The 21123-nt window shown below is 35.2% G+C and overlaps 4 protein-coding genes across 7 annotated transcripts in view; 3 read left to right on the plus strand and 1 right to left on the minus strand.

The window, feature by feature from the left end:
* The window catches only part of LOC114520963 (serine/threonine-protein phosphatase 6 regulatory ankyrin repeat subunit A-like), a 45114-nt gene that overhangs the window by 14589 nt on the left and 9402 nt on the right, over nt 1–21123 (plus strand). The window contains exons 1-3 of one of the 3 annotated variants that reach the window (XM_028541326.1): nt 5183–5396; nt 9265–10063; nt 12097–12541. The exons of 1 other annotated variant lie outside the window; for it this stretch is intronic. In XM_028541326.1, coding sequence (XP_028397127.1) covers nt 9313–10063; nt 12097–12541 — 1196 coding nt within the window. In that variant the 5' untranslated portion in view covers nt 5183–5396; nt 9265–9312. Of the gene's footprint in view, nt 1–5182; nt 5397–9264; nt 10064–12096; nt 12542–21123 lie in introns of those variants that run through there. One more of the 3 variants, XM_028541325.1, reaches the window with a different exon arrangement.
* On the plus strand, nt 666–2328 carry LOC114520969. The gene is made up of 2 exons (XM_028541335.1): nt 666–1191; nt 1302–2328. The coding sequence occupies exons 1-2, from the start codon at nt 756–758 to the stop codon at nt 1919–1921; spliced, it is 1056 nt and encodes a 351-aa protein (XP_028397136.1). The 5' UTR covers nt 666–755; the 3' UTR covers nt 1922–2328.
* LOC114520965 lies at nt 14129–17849 on the minus strand. Of its 2 annotated transcripts, XR_003686744.1 has the most exons (9): nt 17129–17849; nt 16871–17020; nt 16579–16759; nt 16293–16450; nt 15964–16137; nt 15403–15766; nt 14986–15247; nt 14483–14890; nt 14129–14408 (listed from the first exon to the last, which is right to left on the minus strand). XR_003686744.1 is itself a non-coding variant. In XM_028541329.1 (8 exons), exons 1-8 carry the CDS (start codon nt 17720–17722, stop codon nt 14695–14697), a joined length of 2079 nt encoding a protein of 692 aa, XP_028397130.1. In that variant the 5' UTR covers nt 17723–17849; the 3' UTR covers nt 14129–14694. The 2 variants fall into 2 exon arrangements, 1 of the variants encoding a protein (XP_028397130.1); XM_028541329.1 differs by having other exon boundaries at nt 14129–14890.
* LOC114520968 lies at nt 17984–20915 on the plus strand. Its single transcript, XM_028541334.1, has 7 exons — nt 17984–18374; nt 18557–18794; nt 19051–19215; nt 19357–19441; nt 19712–20080; nt 20194–20383; nt 20551–20915. The coding sequence occupies exons 1-7, from the start codon at nt 18281–18283 to the stop codon at nt 20745–20747; spliced, it is 1338 nt and encodes a 445-aa protein (XP_028397135.1). The 5' UTR covers nt 17984–18280; the 3' UTR covers nt 20748–20915.

Genomic DNA, 21123 nt, shown 5'->3' on the forward strand with positions numbered 1-21123 from the left:
ATCAACAGTGTCATCCATGTCAAACCCATTCAGTCCTGACAGTCCCAAAGAACTGGTCAACATTTGCAGCGGAGTGGTAGCAGATGAAGTAACGACAGCTGATGTGAAAATGCATACAATAAGGGAGACCAAAAGCTTGAGGATTTCTTACACAATAGATTATTATGTGAGGAACCAGATATCTTTTCAAATATAGGAACAATGAAACTGAAAACATTCAAATCCATGTCAAAATCCAAAAAAGTCAAAACGTCTTCTGGTTCCACGGTTACGGTGAAAAATGATGCACGTTTTTGGGCAAGGCTTTTGGTTATTGCAAAGAATCGAGACATTGATCTTGAAAATGTGTTTACATACTCACTGAGAGCATATCCGCGCGCCTTAGCAACTGATTACGGTGGTCTGGTTAAGACATCAAAGTCTAAACTGCTTCATACTCTGGAGAAAGAGGCTGGAGAGCCATTGATTGAGCAGATTCCACAAAACAGTGCCACAATTATCGATGGTATGGCCTTACTGCAAGCGTTGAAAACCAAAGACATCCCAGAAAATTTTGGGCAACTGGCTGAATTACTACTGAAGAAGATAATTGCTATTGCTGTTTTCAACAAATCTCAACGTGTGGACTTTGTTACAGACAGGTACCCTGAGATCAGTACAAAAATGTTGAAAGAACAAGCAGAGCTGCGTCTGGTACAAATGTGTTCTCAATACTAAGTGAGCAACAGAGAATACCAAGACAGTGGAAAAAATTCATGAATGTGGGAAGCAATAAGGAGAGACTAATTGACTTTCTTGTAGAGGAGTGGAAAAAGGCTCCTCTTTCCAGGTTGGGATCAGTGGAATTTTTTGTCACCAAACAGGAGAAATGCATTAAAATTCATTCAGCTGGCGATGCTGGTGTTGTTGTTGCTGAAGAGATTTCAGAATTAGAATGCGATCATGAAGAAGCTGATACTAGAATGTTTGTTCATGCCCATCATGCAGCAGAGTCAGTTGACACTGTTGTTATTAAGAGTCCAGACACTGATGTGTTTGTGATTGCTATTGCCAGTCAACCAACCATTGATGCAAAGCTGATATTTGATACAGGAACTGGAAACAATCAAAGACGAATTGACATTAACGAAGTTGCTGCCTATTTTGGTACTCTGTGGTGTAAAGCAATCATTGGCTTTCATATATTTACAGGTAAACATACATTATAGCACTTTTGAAAAGGTTTCTTGAAAGGGTATCATCAGAGAGGTAACAGCTTAAATGTGATCATACTATCATTTTGTCCCTTTTTACTGTTCTAGGCTCTGACTCAACAAGTGCTTTCTTTGGAAAAGGTAAAGTACGAGCATTTAAAGTAGCAAGAAATAGTGTGGAATTTTCAGAGGCATTCGCTACTCTTGGTGAAGACGTGAACATCCCTGAAAATCTTGGTAAAATCTTAGAAAAATATGTTTGCTATCTTTATGGGCAAGATAAAGCCAAATCGATTAATGATGCACGCTATACAATGTTTAAATTTGGTAAATGCACAGAAGAGTCACTCCCACCAAATTCCGACAGCCTCCATCAACATATCCTCAGAGCAAACTTTGAGTCCTATGTCCGCAAGCATGCAACAATTCCAATTTTGGCATCACCCTCACCAGTGGGATATGGTTGGAAACTTGAAGAAGGTGAGTTGCAAATTGTATGGGGAACACAACCTCCTGCACCAGAGAGCATCCTTGAATATGTTGATTGCAAATGCAAGAAAGGGTGCACAACAAACAGATGCTCTTGCCACAAATCTGGTTTAAAATGCACTGAATTGTGCCAGTGTAATGGCTGTGAAAACTATGAATCAGCGGAGGAACTGAGTGAACTTGAAGCACAGTTTCTAGAATATGAGTATGGGGAAGAAGGCGATGATTATGATGATTAGATTCTGGTATAAATTGTATAAAATTAATAAAATAGGTATTACTAGCTGCAAATGTTACAGCAGTTTGAGAGTTTATTTGCCCTGTCTAATATAAATATTCTCTGTAAAACACATTTTACAAAATTTAACAAAACTGATCGTAAGCTGAGTATAGTCAGCGTACTAGTTCATGTGCACAAGTACTATTACATGCACTGTATATTGTTTAGTTTTTACAACAGCGTAGCAGATATATCACACATAAGTGCTGAAACATTTTAATACTGAGCAAAGATGTATTATCATACAACTGTTTGTTTACCTTAAATTTATGTTTTCATTTATACTGTTAGCTGAATCGAACTGAACCATGAACTTGTTTATTTGTCTATAATATCACATATCTCAAAATGTGCTGGAAGTGAAATTTTGTTAATAAAGCAGTGCGTTCGGAGATAACCCATCTCCGATTACGACTTGTGGGTGATGCATTTTTCAGAAATATTATTGCGAAATCCTGTAAATTTAACGATTTTTATCATAAATTGCAAAGAAACTGCAGCAGTAAACTACGGGAACTTTCCGGATTTGAATTCAGCGTATTTTATTCTATAGAAACACGTAGTTTTTTTTTAGTTTAAAGAGGTGTGCAACGAAACTCCATTTCTAGAGCCTTTTTCGGAAATAGACGACGGTCTACAGGGAGGCAGTTCCTGACATATATGCATATATGTTATATTGCTGGATTATATAGCTGGTTTATATATACACCTTGTGTAAAATGCAAGCGTCCCTCCCATGCAATTAGTTCCTTTAGCTATACTATAGGCCATTTCCCAGTTCTCATAACAACGGAAAGCATTCTTAGTAAAAGTACGATAAAAATATTCATGGAATTTTTAGGAGTTCTTTGAGACAAAAAAAAAACATCCCCATGCATGCATTGCGAATTTGTCTCTGCATGTGATTCAGTATAAATATAAAAATAAATATCCCTAATAACAAGTCGTGCGTTGTCGTTTTTCAATTCATTCATTAAATTATTTACATTAGGTTTTCGGATGCTAATTTAGATCCAAGCTAGCAGCAGTAACCATTCGGTTAAACGAGGCAGCTAGTATAATATTATATTAATGTTTCTAATGAATAATTGAAATTAACACACAGAAGAATAAATTGAACGTCTGGGGGCGGTTGTAGAGTTAATCGTAGTTAACTAGAAAATACATTATTCTGATTGGCCAATTCTGCCACTAAAGGTTGTCTAACTTTTTATACAACCGGCCCTAGAAGTTGTTCATGCATATATCAGAGAAAGAATTCAATAATTACTAGTGCCTTACTTTTATCTTATCACAAAGGAGAATATGGAAAGTCACTTATTTAACTATAATTACATGTGATATAGTTAGAAAAGAATATTGCTTTAATTTGTTTTCTTAGTTTTGACAATCATTCCTTGTATTCTAGCAAAATAACTTTTTTAACCTCAACTTTAAATTTTGATGATTTTCGTTTCTTAACCCTAATTCCGCGGGCTAATGTTCAATTTGATCAACAAGTAATATGAATTTTTTGCTAAAAATCTCGGCGTCTTGTAATTGATATATAGGCTTAATTTTATAGGATAAATTGCAAAGTAACGTAAGAAGTATTATATTTATATATTCGTATAACGCGGAGCAGTTCGAATATTCGATCTTTGCTTCTTCGTGGATGAATTTCTCCAATAACATTAAAAAATGAAGCATATCAAATTCAGTAACTAAAATAGACAAAAGAATAAACTCATTGACGTTTGATCTAAGCACCTTGGTCAGAAGAGCTAGTATATAATACTGATATACCACTTAGTCAGCTATGTTTTCTGGCAATCATAATTTTAATGTAACTTATAACAGATTCATGCCACGGTTTAATATAGAAGAAAACACACTATAGATAAAATTAGCGATGATGAAGATGATCTTGGTCAGTCAATTAAGGTTCATACTTTGTGATTGGATTGACAATTAAGGTATGAAACCATTTGTTAAACAAACATCTACCTACACGTGCCGACCTGTTGGGCAAAGACACATTCCTTGTTGCTATATATGAGCGATACAAACTACAAAGATTAGAAAAATGTGTTTTATCATAGCGGGAATGTTGCAAAAACCTTTCTTTCCAGGAGGATCTGTAAAGTTAAGACTACCAGAACTTTTTTTAAACGAATTAGAACAGATGAAAAGATGACTTCAGCACATACATCACATTTCGATTCCAGAGGGTAATATCATTATAATTGGTAAATCAACAGATGCATAGATATCAGCTTCTTGAATTTGAAATAACTCCTATTACAATAAAAGTCCACTTACAACGAAAACTTGGCTCAACTGACAAAACAGAGTCTTTGTAGTATAACACAGTATAATTTCAATAAATTTCGTTGTGCGTAATCACGCGCGTTTAAGAAAGGTTTAAAAAACAATGAGAATTTTGAGAAACTTTTTTTGGGACACATTGTATATATTCACCATTCCCTCTTTGTTAAACATATTTTACTTATGTGTTGTAATGCTATTTACATGTATAGGTATTTGCATCAGTTAATACAGTGAACTAAAACTATAATCTCAACTAAGTCAAATTTGACCTCCAGGGGCCGGTTGTTCGAAAGGCGTTTAGCTTACACGGCGGATAAGTTCAAAATGGAAAACAGAATTATCTCTTTATTGGACAAATGAGCTGAGATATTTCGATGTAAATAGCTTAATTTTCAATTGAAGTACGTATTTAATGCACTGATAAAATGCGTGTTCAGGCACTCACAAGTTGTATGAGAGTATTTTTAAATTTTGGCTTATCCACTGTTTATTAAGCTAAACGCCTTTCGACGTTTATTTTAGCTAAAACTTTCTATATTGAAGTTAGTTTACGATCTTAGTCAAATATTTTGCTTGAAATAAACTACGGGAAATTAGTTATGCTGCCAGGACTTTGAAATATTCATGATCATACAAACGTTGCAATGTCATTCGCTGTCAATGCTATCGACTATCGAGAAAACTCGAGTCCGTACGTACATGGGCGGTTATGAGCCGTTAACATTGGATTAGAAAGCATTTTGTGCTAGGCCTCTTTCCCAGGTTTCATTCGGTGACGTCACAGATTTTTAAAACCTGCGCAATGAGGCCTAGGAACTAGGCTGATTAGTTCATATTATGAGAAAGGACTCGGTTCTAACTCGGAAAACGTATAGCTTCAAATTTCTAGTTCCGCCTATATAAACTGCACTAACATACCACAATAACACTCCTTTGGTATAGCTTTGATATAAAAATCTTCGGCTTATTTCAGCCGCTGAATTCTCATTTGATGAGGTGACTTTCATTTGATTTGCTTCAATCAACTAGAAATGTCAATAAACATTACTAAAAGACTTTATTTCGGGATATGGATTGGTTTATGGGCTCTCGTATAAAACCTCAAGGGCAAGACGCGCATTTGGGTGGGTATATCTGGTATATAATAGTGCAGTATTAGTAATTGAGAGGCACAAATTATCACTATGAAGGCATGTATAGAAACTGGTGTCGTCTTATAAATTATTTGAAGCAATATTTTGTTTATTTGAATGCGTTCTTTAGTATTAGACCGGCAAGATTGCAGAATACCCGTCCACTAGCTAGATATCACTGCATAGCCTTATTTTTAGTGGCTACTGGCTACGCAGTCGAATCTAAAACTATGATCAAATTACTGCGTAATATTGCTAGGTAGATATCATTGTCGCTACTGGCTACGCAGTCATTCCACTAGCCAGGCATCAATGCGTAGCCGGTATATTTTAAGCGCGGCTACTCGCTATGCAGTCCAATCTAAAACTATAATCAAACTCAATGTACACTTCACAGTATGTCACTGCATAGATATTGCCTGTATATTTAGTTACTACCAGTTGCCTACTAAAACTATGATCAAATTCAATTTATATGCCTACACTTCACTGCGTATCACTACGTAGTCACTCTACTACCTCTAGACTTTATTGCATAGCCGTATATATTTTTATAATAGTCGCATCTAAATGACTCCATTCAATATTGTTGTAATTCAATATCATAGCACAGCCATATTATTTACGAACGCATGTCTACACAGTTATCTCATCTGAGAATCTCACCTATCACCTATACAAACTTCTATAATTCTTTTTACTCCTTTTAAATAACTATTTAAACGAACACTTTAATAAATATACGACAGGAATTAATGTATTTAGTGAAAATTTCAATTGAAATCTAAACAAGATGTATAAAAATTCCATGCATATAAATTTACAAATGACAGACTTCAAAATATACTTTTCAAAAATTAAATACATATAATACATATATAATTGTTGTATATATGCAAAATTTACATTAACATGCATACTAAAAGTCACCGTATATTTTTTTAACATCATTAAGAAATACAGAAAACAAGTCTTTGCCCTTATTTTCCGATATCTCCAAAGAAATTCTGCCAGGTAAGATGAGAATGCAAGCTTTCGCACACCAAAACATGGTAGTTTGCTTTTTCCTTGTCTCTAATGACCTCTATTTTGTTTGTATAAAAACCATCTTCGTTCACAAACTCTTTTGAATGATTGACTAAACGGTGCTGATAACCCTTTTAGTTCAAGTTTCGAATACGCTTTCCAGCAGTCAGAAACTATGGTGGTTTCTTTAGCAATATATGTTTCTTAATTAAAGGTAAAAGCGTTGCTTCGTCTCTTTTGTCAACTGCTACCATAAAGCTTCTTCGAGATTCATCTTCAATGCCACCAAACACCCATTCTCCTTCAACGCGATGGCCACGATGATATTTCCTCTTGCCAAACTTGCTTTCGTCTATCTGAACAGTTTTCCCAGGACCGCCGATCTGCTCTTCTCGCTCAATAAGAGTTACTTCGTAAGTTTCGCGACAGAACGAGTCCCAGTCTGCTGCTGTATTAGAAGCAATGTCAAGTTCATGACGTATATTTCATTTTGTTTCATATCACGGCACCACCAGTACGTGAATTTTAACACTTCATCTAATGTCATGTTGCTATTTTCAAACCAGCTGTCTTTTCTTATTGACATTTCAACCTTGTGCCGCTTTCCATTCTCTTGACGCCTACATTCCCATTTGAAACCATCTGAACGATCATCACATTGTACCAGTTTCATTGATTTCTTGCAATAACTGCAAAGTCGCTCTCTTGCAATTAATCCCTCGTCCATGCACCAGCGTATTGTTTTCTCTTTTCCTTCTAGCATCTCGTACTTTAATCGATCATACGTCCATGCCTTAACCCTTTCCTCACGACTGTAACTTCCATTATCAAGAAAATCTTGTTTCCCACACTGGGTTCCAACACTTTTTAAATTAAACAACGAAATTTCCGATTGCGTCTCGGCGCTTCTCTTAACTTTTTTTGCCAATTTAACGCACACCTGAACACCTTTTTCCATGTTGGTGCACGCGAACTTGGGTTAGTGTTTGTGAATAAACACGCAAAGGTATACTGTGAAATCCACTTGTTTCATACCCCCCTATCTCTTCACAATTATCTCGCTATTGCTCCTATTACGCTAAACGCTTGCATTTTCGTTCTACATTCCACATGCTTTGTCGTATATGCGTCTCATAAAACTTTTTACTTATACTTCGCTTATAATGTGCAAATCAAACATTATGATATCGACTCATGCACTGCAATTGTTCATTACATATAGTAACTAATGTAGTTTCCTGCGTTCAGACTTTGCATATGCACATAGATATATTTTTTTCCATTTGCAATAAATCACCTACTAACATATCACAGTTTGTGTGACAATAATGTCATAATCAACATTTCAGGTGCAATCATGTGAACTAACAGGAAACGTTTATTTACGCTCTACACCTTTCTAATTTTTCTAAATACATTTTAACATACAATTATTTTTCCATTTTTCCCCAAACCCAACCTAAAACACACAAAAACAAAATCATTCAGAATATTTCACTTCAAGTTTATTTCCGCTCACGCTATTCAATACTCTTATTGCGTCAAACCTCGCTTTTCCGCTAGAAATTCCACGTTGTCGCACTGTTTGGTTACATCAAGAAAATTTACCTTGGTCTGCGAGTACTCATAGGTAAATTCCAAGCTGGGATGGAATTCATTAAAACTATTCATAAACTTTAATAGCTTATCCTCACCTTCTAACCAAACAAAAAAATGTCATCAATATACTGTAGCCACACCCATGGTTTTATCTCTTGTTGTTCCTAAAATTCGTTTCTATCATGTCCATAAAAGGGACCTTAAGCAAATAGGACGGGAACACGGCGACGTCGGCTATCAATAGAATGGGTATTTGAAAAGAAATGAATAATTAAAGCCCCAATAAGTTTTAAACGTTGTCCACGTTTTGTGACAACAGCAAATCTCTGCGTAGAACGTCTGCATCTCAGGACGCCGCGAGCGCTAGGCCGCGAATTAGGCTCCATAGAACTGTGCCAAACATAAACCCAATGTTTTTAACGTCTTATACCTTATTTTAAAAATTGATACGATTGATAATACTCTTTACCTTTACTACTCTTTTTAAAGCGTATTTCAGCCGCGTTGTCCTCGTGTTGCCATCTCAAGTGCGAAAGGTTCCTAATAACAGGGACCTTAAGCATGTAGGACGGCAACACGACGACGACGTGGTTGGAATACTCCTTTAAATAAATGTTATGGTGAATGTTATAGATAAAAAACGTTGAAAACATTGTGTTTACGTTTAGAGACAATTCTATAGAGCCTAATTCGAGGTATAGCGCTCACTGGGTCCTGAAATGCCGCCGTTCTATACATGGGACGTAATAATCACGTCTAAAACTCTCATAAGTATTTAATAATTCATTTCTTTTCAGTGAAGCATTGTATTGATAGCTGCCGTCGTGTTCCCGTCTTACATGCTTAAGTCCCTATTATCATCACTATTACTGCATGTTAATGACATCTATAAGCTGATAAGCAGAATAATGTTCGTGAATAAAACGTGAGTGAATTTTTGTGTATATCGTATTGGTACAACCTCGATCTCTAAGAAGCTCCACTTCGCAGCTTTTCGGCGAGAATAGGCGGTCCTAAAACACGCCGAAAAGTGATAATACTATATGGATCCAATAAAAATCATACTATTAAGTTCAAAATTTGTCAGGACTAGGTAGAGCCTGTTCACATTACTAAAATCTTGCCCCAGGTCGGGTCCTGGTCAGGTCCAGGCCAGGTCAAAGCACGTAGTGTAAACGCGGCCTAAAAGTAATCAAATGTCCACTATGGTAAGAACTGTGTCTTTTTTATGTAGGAAAGAAATTTCTTTATTCTTTGGTATATCTCATGAAGTAGCATCCAAATGGCAGCAAAACCCTTTTCAAAAGAAGAATTGAATTTCTTCAAATTTGCATCCATCGTTCACGATGAATTTCCAAATATGCTACGTTCGACATTTGAGAAATTGTGGAATTCGAAGATTGCACCGTTGCCAGGTTACCAAGTTTGGGACGACTCACCCGCAGTCCGCACACTTCTTAAGACTAGCGAAGGCGGCACAACTCACATACCAACTAGTAAATCGTACAAGGATTGGGATTGTACAGCCTTGTTCAAGGCAACTATTTACTCCAAGACCTTTGCAATCTCTACGCCAACGACTGTCAAGACGCTCAGCGATCAATTTATAAAGGGAAAGAAACCCAGTCCTTTTCATGCCTCGCTAATCAGTACAACTGGGAACCAGGATGAAACTATAACTTTAGCAATCGACCAAATTCGACTGCTTAGAAACCAAATTTGTCACTTGCCCGAGTCTAGCATAGAAAAACCTGCTTTCAATACCTATGTTCAACTTGCTAAGGATGCTTTTACTGCTGTTAAATTCTCAACAGGTCAAATTGATCATATTGATAGCCTTGATGAAGCAGAATTTCCAACTGAAAGAGTTAACGAGTTGATTAAAAAAATAAGGGCCGTTGAACTGGAGAACCAAAAATTTCTTAAAGAAAGGGTAGAGGATAGAATAATAACGTTGAACGACTCTCAAGAATGTGTTTTACAAGAACTTCAAGAAATGAAGAATGTTATTAAGAATCAGACTTCAGGGACAGGTAGTTATGACAATGAATAAATATTATTTGCTATTAAAGTTCTAGAAACTAACACTTCAATTCACAACAAAGTTTCTTTGAAATTTTGTTGTAACCTCTGAGTCAATCAGTCAAACGTCCTCGAGAATCTACGCGATACATAGATTTGTGTTATGAGTTCAATCACGTGATTCAAGTAGGCGCATATACAGAAGATATAATTTGGGTATAATTAGGAAGAAACAACGCTGTTCGTTTATGTATAGACGTCTCTTACGTGAATATAAATGTTGATTCTTCACACAGCACATAAATTATTTGACATTATAAACTATAAAGCCGGAAATTCGATGCAGTACGCACCAAAATCATTTTGGCGGTGTACAGTATATATTTATTAGATATAAAAAGGAGCCGAGGCGATGTTGCTTTGAACTGTAAGTGTAATTTGAAATTTTGCAGAATTCAGATGTTTATATTGAGTAGACTAAAAATAAAAAATATTTAGACGGTCTATTCATCATACAACGCCTGTATTAAACGCTATACCGGGATATACTATATATACACACGTATAATTATATATATATATATATATATATATATATATATATATATATATATATATACAGTCGTTATCAAAAAGGTTGTTATATGGAAACATATATATAAATACGTAAATATCGGTCACGTGATTTTACTACATACGTTAATTTTATGAGAAATTGTTGGAAATCTGTCGTAAAAATTTCTGAAATGTCATAGTAAGGTGAACAATATTGTAATAATAAAGAAACAAGTGATAAATGATCAAAATAAGCCATGTTTAATGGTCACGTGATTGATATTTATATATTTCTATATGTACTGATCGGGACAACCTTTTTGATAACGTAATTATATATATATATATATATATATATATATATATATATATATATATATATATATATATATATATATATATATATATATATATATATATCAGACATCAGACATTTTAGATCTGAAGAGTGCGTCTAAGCATAGCTTCACGTACCAAACTGTACAGTAATCTATATGTTTTGAAATTTTTACTGTCTTGGTTTACTTTTATTCTATTCTATTAACGCGTTTTTATTGAGTTTTCGACTCGGTACTTTGAGTCTTCTTCAGAATATAAATTATTTACATGTGTCTAGCTTTATATATTTAAGTTTCGCGCTGTTCTTTAAGACTCTGTATACGTTGAGAGCGTCTGATTGGTTGTTTTGAAGTTGATCTGATATGAGTGGTAGTTGAGGGATGCGTTGTCATGGTTAACTGCATTTCGTTGTCAGGGATGGTTGCTGTGAAATGATTAAGATTGTTGTGTATCAGATGCAGGTGGATTTAAGTTATTATTAGTTATATTAATGTGATTATTGATAGAGTCCTAATGTGATTATTGATAGAGTCTTATAAGTTGCAGATAGACTGCAGGAGTGTCGATATGTCTGTTAATAGTATTGCCGTCTGTACTAAACCAAGCTTCTTTGAATTCACGTGCGTGTTTTGTTTGTGCTCGTCCCAGTAGTTCAGTTTTTGCCCAAGCGAAGGTGTGAAAGTTGTCGTAACAGACATATCGACATTTTTGCAGTCTATCTGCAACTTAAGACAAAACGTAAGGACTCTATCAATAATCACATTAATATAACTAATAATAACTTAAATCCACCCGCATCTGATACACAACAATCTAATCATTTCACAGCAACCATCCGTGACAACGAAATGCAGTCAACCATGACAACGCATCCCTCAACTACCACTGATATCAGATCAACTTCAAAACAACCAATCAGACGCTCTCAACGTATACAGAGTCTTAATTATAAAGAACAGCGCGAAACTTAAATATATAAAGCTATAGACACATGTAAATAATTTATATTCTGAAGAAGATTCGAAGTACCGAGTCGAAGGCTCAATAAAAAACAATTTTTCAAATATAATAGTAATTCACAATTTTTATTATATTTCTGAAAAATTCTATAACCATATGTTAATTCTTTTTAAATTTTTCTCTTACACAGAATGTTCAGCAAATGAGCAAGGAATTCGTGGGCTCGCAGCACTCGGTGCTCTTCTTCCGAATGTAACTAGCAGCTATGGTGGTATTATGGAATTTAAACTTACGACTGAAAAGTTACATGCGCTTGAAGGTATGGGTGTCAATGGTATAACTCTTGGTGAATTATTTTATGCATGTGCGAAAACTCTCCACGCTCTGAAAAGAGGCTTCGTTGATGAAAGAAATGACCAGAAATTCGGCGAGATCAAGCAAGGATGTCTTCTTGTTCCAGTGCATTGTCTTACAGATGAAAGGTTTCTGGAGGTTTTGGATGATTTTGAATCTGGAAGGCTGAAAGAACGTTTACTGGATGAGTTTTCACTGATTGGAGTTGAAATAGAAGGATTTGAGATTGAGATAAAGAACATGGAAGAAGTAAACAAAACAAAGCAGGATATAAAACGAAGGTATGTATATAAGATATAACAGTAAAGTTTGGGTTTGAAAGAACTTCTAATTCAGCCACAAAATTCAACCTCGTTCTCAGGGCCTTTTACCTTGATTCTGAGTTGAGGTTGCCACAAAATTGAAAAATTAAACGAGACTTACCTGTAAGTCGAAGTTTGATTGTGATTCTGCCGAATCACCCAGAGCGCTTATAAGGATTACGTGAGAAGCATAGCGACCTCGCGACTTTAATCAGACTTTAACGAAGAGATTGCGTGTATTGCAAACCACCAAACCATCGGGTGGGAGAAATATCCTAAGAGGAGGGCACGTAATCCCTAAGCGCTCTGGGTGATTCGGCAGAATCACAATCAAACTTCGACTTACAGGTAAGTCTCGTTTAATTTTTCAATTCTACCTCATCACCCGCTGCGCTTAGTGATCACGTGAGACTTTAAAGCATGCAAACACGCAATCTCGGTATATGAAAATACAAGCTCTCGAAAAAATAACGCGAACGTTACGATAATGAAAATCACATTTGTTACATCAAGTTGACAAAATAGTATCGGCATAGCCTGAAGTTGGCTTAATTGGCTTGTTATAAAATTTAGCAAAAGTACAATCGGAACTCCAGCCCGCTACGTTAAGAATCTCACTAATTGGCTGTTCCGCCTGTGTTGCAGCAGACGTTGATGCTGCTCGAGTGCTATGAGGTTTAAAAATGTTTATATCTATGCCAGACAATAGCATACACTGTAAATTTCGCAGTGTTACGCCAACACGAAACTGGTGTAGGATAACACCGATTAGGTGTTTTGCCAAGTCAAACACCATTGGAGTGTAGCAATACACTTAAAAAGCGTAACTCTACACTATGCTAGCGTTTCTGTAACACTTTCTCGGTGTAAAAACAAACAAACCTAGGTTACACCAAATTTGGTGTTTTTTTACCTAAAAATGGCATACATTTACCTACTGCTCAGGTTATATTACACTGAACGGTTGCGTTAGTATACACCTATTTAGTGTAAGATATGCTTACACTCGATAAGTGTATATCTACACTTTGGTTTTTGTATTAATACACCAAAAAAACGTGAATGTACCGTGATCTGGTGTAAGTAAAAGCAAGGTTATTAAACATCGAGAGCGTTGTAAATTTACCGTCTACGGTGTATATTTACCCGATATGAGTTTTCAAAATTGCACTTGAAGAGCGTAAACTTACATCTAAATTGTGTACAAAATTCAATGCCTTATAAATTAAGACCGCGACGGAAAATGCTTGATTTGTTGCAAAATAAAAGAGTATATATGGTTGTATAGATACAAACGAATGGGAATTGACTACATACTAAGAGACCAATAGACCCTGGGTCACAAACAATTTGTATACCAGGTACGAAAACGTGTGTTTTCGTCAAATGTTCCTAAGCAGGCATGCACATGCAGTTTTTTCGTTAAATGTTTCCAGGCAGGCACAGTATTATGGGTCAGACAATTCATTTATTTACTGAATTTCTTTAATGTTTAATAATTTCTTTAACTATGTATACTATTGTTCAGCATCAGATAGGTCGTACTTCATTCTTACAGAAGTGTTTTGATTCTCTATTTACAATAATGGTATAAAGATCTAGAGGATGATGATCTAGCATCCCAGAAAATAATAAGGGCACAAATTCGTCCAAAACTTCAACCTCATAGCAATGAATGTGCCTGCTAAAAGCAACTGTATTTACTTTCTTGCAAGAAAACATAACATCCATGTTTGGCATAAAAAAAACATTATGTATAAAAAGAAACACAGGAAAAATTAATTGCTGATAGACTATGATCATATTCTTTTTGTACTTGTAACCATTGACTTTCACCCAATTCAACCTAGAATAAGAATATAGTTTTCACTTTTCAGTCCAGTTTTAAATAATTTTTACCATATATAAGAACAAACTTACAGTGTCACAGTTGAATTCTGATCCAAATTGTTGCCCAACTGGCACAGTGAGGTGCATTCTTTCTCTTCCAGATCCTTCACATAAAAACTTTACCTAAGCAGAATATTAATAAATACATGAAGTAGAAATAAAGGATACTTATAACAACATTTAACATCCTAAAAACCATTACAAAATTCCAGCTAATATCCAGTATGCACTTTTGTTGTTCACTAACCTGGTCCAACCTCAGTATCACTCCTTAAATAGCCATCACTGTCACTAAGCCAGTAACACTGAAGCCGTTGGTGCCTGGTAGCTAATGTCTTTGCTATATTCTTGAAGCAACCTACAGTCTGCGCCAAAAGCTTAAAATAATGATGCTTAGCCTCAAAGCGCATGCACCAGTTGCGCACAAGGGGTCCATATCTAAAATATAAAATAAATAATTAAAATTATCAAATGTACTGGGGTGTTCAGCATTGAAGCCACCACCTGTGAGAACCAGATCAATATAGACATACCTTAGAATTTGGTTTGGGTAATGAACCATGAAATGCTGTTTTGGAATAAGTTTTCTTTCAGGATAGAGCCTTTTAAACTGTTCCAGATACTCGCTGATTATGAGCCGAAGATAGAGTGTAGTACCTTTCTCAATCACTGGGGCAAACAATATATCAACAATATGCATTAAATCAGTGAACAATTCCCAGTCATCATTTCCTTCTGGTATCCATTTGTGAACCAAAAATGGCAGGATTCTAGAAAGACACCACATTTGTGATGCTGAAATATAACTCAATTAGTGCTAGCATTATGTCAAAACACTGACTAAACACTGATTCTATAAGAACTTTTAAAAGAACTATGGGAACTTGGGACCGGTGATTGATGTAGTCATCCTCAGGTTTAAGGCAACTCTTAAATAAATAGTTAAATACCTGATTGGCGTAAATGGTAATCACTAAGATTGACATTCTTTACCAAGCTTGGTTTGTTCTTGATGTCACAAACACCATATGGGAATGCTGAAAGCGCGTTGTTGAACTGATCAAGTGTGAAAAATTTATCCACCATGATGAATTTTCTCAACATCGCTTTAATTTGGAAAGGAAGTACACCTTCTAAGATATCATGCATGATATCAGAAGGAAGTCCATCAACAACATGGAAATATTTAGAAGCATTTAGGGCTGAGTTCTTTTTTACACCATATACAGAAGCTGATTCTGGATCAGTGGAAACCAAATCCACCTGCCTGGCATAATTTTCTCGGGATCTCATCGTGAATAATTCTTCAGAAAACTGGAAATTTAAATAGTTGGATATTATACTGGGGTTGGTATAATCAAATCTGAACAACATACATTAACAAACATTGATTAACACCCATTAAAATCTCATGATATCAATAGCATTTCCTACAAAAAACTGTGTACTAATATACCATGATTCACAATATTTTAGTAGCATTGCAATTTGTGATATGATTAATAAATTACCCTTTCTTGAAATTCCACCGATGTGCCCAGACAGAACCTACACGGCCGATTTGCACTGAAACTCTCCATGAAACCTCCAATTGAATTGCTACCAAGGTTATCTGCAATTACTACACTTAATGTTCCTTTAATTGGAATAATTTGATTTGCTATATTGAGTTGTACGCCATGTTCCTGAAAAAAGTAGCAAAATTACATTTTGAGATGCATTAGATTTATAACTCATATTTCTTGGCAAGCTTGAGGCAAATTCTTTAATAGGGAATCTTGAATATATTGATAATTGGTGATATTCACAATAAAATGTATTGTATTAATTCATTACTTACTGATTCAAGCATAGCAAGGTCACTCATGAATGGCCTGAGGACTTTATCCATACCATACATCTTAATCCACTTGACTGGACAAAGAATCAAAAGATTCAAATTTTTTAGGCATGATCTATACTTGGGATGGAAATTTCCTAACACCCAATAGAAGGCACCTGCAAGTATGCAAATAAAAATGAAAATGTTTATTGACAGATCAGTGTTTTTTTAAAAAGTAATCCAATTGAACTATCAAAGTCCAATATTGCAAAGTTGTTGATCTTGTGACAATAAAAAAACCTACCAATTTTATGTACAACAGCTTTTGATCCTAGTGGATTGGAAACTTCGAAGTCATCATAATATAAAATTAATTGGATAGCCTTATAATTTAAGGAAAAAAGTGGATGTTTGCCCACTCCAAAATCAGCACCATCACAAAGGTCCCTCATTTTCCCATCAACACTTCTATGAGAATTTTCAATCTAAAAAAAATATCAATTAAAATATATTATATCATAATATGGTAGTCATATTATTATGGTAGTCATATTATAAATTTCCAGGACACTTATAGTTGTTATATGAATAATGACCTGTGAGTAAACATCAATTTGATTTAGCAGCTGTTGAAGGACCTGGATGAATGATATGTACTGGAATGAATGCACTTTCACTTTCGATGAACCATTCGTTGTATTCTCATCATACATATATTTCTCCCCAAGGACTATCTCAATTGGATTCTAAATATAAGTAAGATAAGGATGCACTCAGCATTTAATATAAACTAATCAGACATTGTTAGACATTGTTTACAACCATACATAAAAAATACATTACTATATACATACCACTATCTTAAATTCTTGAGATATATAATTGTTCCTATTCTTAGTGGATTTCAGGAATTCCATGTTGGGTGTTTGTTCCAAGTTCATGACAACTCCCAATCCATCAATATCACTGATTTTAATCCCACTTTTATCCAAACACAGTCTAATCTTTTCTTTAACATGGGCCTCGTGTTGTTGGAGTAATTCTGTTGTATTATCTATCACCTTGTTTGTTGTACTGTCAGTTAGTTGATTTAATTCTTGCGTCTTTAGGGCAAATAAAGCTAAATGTCTCTTTGAGAAAGCCTCTCCTGTCTTGGGTGTCTTCGGTATACATTCGATTGTATTATCCAATCGGTTTAGTGCATCGTTTTCGGGATTTCTTGAACCAACGTCATCATTTATTACTTTTTCCTTTCCATGTTTACGGGAAACATGCGAAGTTAGAGAGGAGAGAACAGAATATGAGCGAAAGCATGACTGCACTGGACATTTTATTTTGAACCCTGGCTCATGAATGTGATTATCGCGTAGGTGGTTTAAAAAACGATTGAATGTAGTAAAGGAAAGATGAAAACACTCCGGTTTTGGACAAAGAAAACTACTCGCCATTATCCAACCATGCTGGTATAAAAATAATATAAAAAATTAAAATAATATTTGCATCTATGCCAAAAGTTCGAAAAACACAATAACAGTGCTTCCACTTTCGAAAACATGACCCTCACTGAGGATGCACTAGTGGCCGGTGGATACAAGATTATGCTGTGTATATAATAATGTTCGTATAATATAATATGTTCGACGTCACAAAGCATCCTAAATACCTTGCGATTTTCGAGGGCATTTTTGTTCCAAATTGTTACGATAAAGTATTTTAATTAAAAAATATTGTAAGCCAGAGCTTCAGCTGAATAGAGGATAATTATAAGTTGATATTTTCTTTGACCAATCGTAACGCACTATTCTAAACCAATCACGTTTCAGACAATGCAGACAATCCGACCAATAAGCGATTCAAACCAATAGTGATTACTGCAAACCTATTTACAAACACTGGGGTTATATACACAGATAAGTGATTATATACAACACGTGTTGACTCTTGACAGTTGAAAGTTGAAACATTGTTATTTATATCGGCATCACAAAATTTTTGAAATTCCGATAATGGATAAGGTCCCATCCATCGCTTATTCGTGCGAAGAAGTATCGGAATGGCTTAAACTCAATGGATTTGAAACGTTTAGTGATAAATTTATCGGTGAGTTTTATTATAGAGATAAATACTCCAAGCTAATCGTTGTTTATAGCCTACAGAGCTAGTTCACTTTTACTTATTTAGATTCTCAATTTAGTTTATTTGTTGTTCCGATTGATTATATTAGCGTTCATATCACTCGTCACAATATAAATTCCTGTTTGTATTTGTATTTGTGAAACTAGAAGAGGATGTTGACGGTGAAGCGCTCGCTCTTTTATCTGAGAATGCACTCGAGTCTCTTGTCGACAAAGTTGGGCCAAGAATGAAGCTTTTAGGCGTTATTAAGAAGATGGTTAGGAGTGATTCTGAGTCTGTTGAAAGCGGCAACAGTGGTAGCTTGTCACGTTTGCCTTGGGATTTAGAATGCCCAAATAACTCTAAAGATCAAGATTCGCCTCGTTGTTCTTCGCCAATACCAAGGTATGTGTATAAATCGAGTATACATTCAGGTGTCCTTATTTATGTAACTGATCGTTACTTCACTAAGATGTAACAATTTCAAAACATGTAAAGCAAGTTTAGCCTAATTTTGAAAGCATAATTCACAGTTGCAAATTATCTGTTTATCTGTGACTTCTAGCAGTGTGTAAATACCCCCTAACCCCCCCCCTGTTTCAGTAATAATGCTTAATAGGTTAAGACTTAACGAATTATCCACAAAATTAATTCTTTTTAGGAATGATTGCTCCACTGTAAGAAAAACCTGGGTTACACCATTTTGCCTACCTGAACGATTTCCCCCAGCTGTACAAGAAGCCTTGTCAAAGAATATAGCCTTACCAAAGTTGATTCGTGTGAAATTTATCCAGGCGATTTATGACAAGATATGCCTTTTTACAATGTATGTATACTTATTTTTACTGTGTTGCATGAAAGTGAAGTGACCAGCACTTCTGGGGCTACAGTATGTAGGTTTGCTTATGTAGGACACATTAAACTGAATTCTTTGTTATTTAATTTTATTCATTTTAATACATTTTAGTTCACCAACACCTGACCAACGCCGTGATGTATGTAGGGCAATTATATCAAAATATCCTTCCTTGGCAGATGTTGGTGGCAGCTATGTAAGTAATATTTTAATGATTTAGCATTATTTTTTTGCAATTATTTGTTTGCTCTTTTTTAACATTTCCTGTGGCTTATTATGTATTGGACTATGATTGTGAAAAGTTCATGTACCAATATTATTTCACAAGCCTTATTGAAATCCCATCATGGCCTGATATCTGATGCCAGATGATTTACATGTGAAGGGGAAAACACTGTTGCTTTGTATGTTAATACTGAAACCATGTATTAATGAAAAATACTGAGACCATATAATTTTTCCTTAGGAAACCTGGTATCGTCAGTTAGGCGATAAAGTTAAAAATGAATTAAGGCATGAAAGGAGTGATCCAGTTGTGCTAGCAAGAAAAAGAAAGTCAATTGAAGGCTCGGATTTGACAGCTAAGGTGCCAGGAAGCAGCCGAAGGGGAATAATAAATTGGGAACCTCCTGCTGTTGATGGTGAGGACCTACATTCTAACAAAGCCCATGTTCAATGGATGCAGAAGGAGTACCGAAAAAAGCACCCAAACATGGAAGTCGTTAAGCAGAAAATGCAACTGACTTTCTCCTTCAGAAGAAAGTACATAAATGCTGGGAAGTGTTCCCTTAATGAAATTGATGCGAAATACCCTTTTTTATTTGAACATGATCAGGTTAGTATTATATAGTTAGTAATATCTGTGCATAAACATATAATCCGGCACTGGGTAATATGATTGATAAGTTACTTTTAAATTACTCTTATAACTTATATTGATTTTTATAGTTACAAGATGAGTATGAAAGATTGGTGTCTGGCAGTAGTGTTAAAGATTTGGTTGTTACAAACTTACGTGAGCTTGCACCTAAGATTTTGAAAGCTGCCAGCAAGAAGAAACTCCCTCAACTTGAAGAACTGGTTCAAGCTTGCGTACAAAATGAGGATGAACTGGATGAGGAGAACAGATTGACAGATGGTAATCCCATTGATACTCATTTAAATGAATATATTTTCTATCAAAAGTTAATTATTATGCTGTGTGTGGTTTCAATATATACACCCTATTGTGATTATTCTCCTTCTTTATTAACACAGTCAGAGCAATAATTAAGATTAATTATGTAATTTTTTCTTTGTTCCTAGATGAGAAAGTTGTTGTGGCACTTTGTACCTTGCCACACCTTTTGGAAAGGAAAACAAAAAGTAATCCACATCCAGAAAATTTCCTTTATCAGGTATGTATAATATACTTTAGTACCTTGTCAATGCTTATCAATGTTATTACACCACCTTTTGGAAAAATGTATTGTCATGATAAGTGTAAGCTAGTGGTCTGTTAAGTGGTCAATCATGAATAGTTTTAATATGAAGACTTTGTTATGATTTTTTAAAAAAAATTTTATTTCAAATGTAGACAGCAGAAAACCCAGAGGTATTGTTGAAGAAAGCTGCCAGCCCCATCAGCCCATTCATCATCTTCGTGGAGGACAGTGATGGTCACATAATGAACAAAATGTTTGTTGCAGGGGAAAAACAAGTTTGTTTGGAAACAGATAACATTTTTTCAGCAGTATCGTCCCTTTTGTTTTTGTATTATGTTTGTAATTTAGAGTACCCGAAACAGTGTTTTAACACGTTCCTTTTTTTACAACGTACTGTTCTAAATATTTTTGACCGGGTAAGAGTGCCAACCAAAGTTTTATTCTTAAATGAACT

The sequence above is a fragment of the Dendronephthya gigantea genome, unplaced genomic scaffold, assembly GCF_004324835.1.
Source record: "Dendronephthya gigantea isolate DGI-Jeju-01 unplaced genomic scaffold, DenGig_1.0 000018F, whole genome shotgun sequence".
In the NCBI taxonomy this organism is placed as follows: Eukaryota; Metazoa; Cnidaria; class Anthozoa; order Malacalcyonacea; family Nephtheidae; genus Dendronephthya; species Dendronephthya gigantea.

What these genes read in the sequence shown, in the direction of transcription:
- LOC114520969 (XM_028541335.1), top strand. Translation starts at nt 756, where the DNA reads ATGAATGTGGGAAGCAATAAGGAGAGACTAATTGACTTTCTTGTAGAG. An exon ending in TGGCTTTCATATATTTACAG is followed by an intron (nt 1,192 to 1,301) that starts GTAAACATACAT and finishes TTACTGTTCTAG; the next exon opens with GCTCTGACTCAACAAGTGCT.
- LOC114520968 (XM_028541334.1), top strand. Translation starts at nt 18,281, where the DNA reads ATGGATAAGGTCCCATCCATCGCTTATTCGTGCGAAGAAGTATCGGAA. An exon ending in TGTTCTTCGCCAATACCAAG is followed by an intron (nt 18,795 to 19,050) that starts GTATGTGTATAA and finishes AATTCTTTTTAG; the next exon opens with GAATGATTGCTCCACTGTAA. An exon ending in GGAGAACAGATTGACAGATG is followed by an intron (nt 20,384 to 20,550) that starts GTAATCCCATTG and finishes CTTTGTTCCTAG; the next exon opens with ATGAGAAAGTTGTTGTGGCA.
- LOC114520965 (XM_028541329.1), bottom strand. Translation starts at nt 17,722, where the DNA reads ATGGCGAGTAGTTTTCTTTGTCCAAAACCGGAGTGTTTTCATCTTTCC. An exon ending in ACCTTGCTATGCTTGAATCA is followed by an intron (nt 16,138 to 16,292) that starts GTAAGTAATGAA and finishes TACTTTTTTCAG; the next exon opens with GAACATGGCGTACAACTCAA. An exon ending in TTACCATTTACGCCAATCAG is followed by an intron (nt 15,248 to 15,402) that starts GTATTTAACTAT and finishes GTTATATTTCAG; the next exon opens with CATCACAAATGTGGTGTCTT.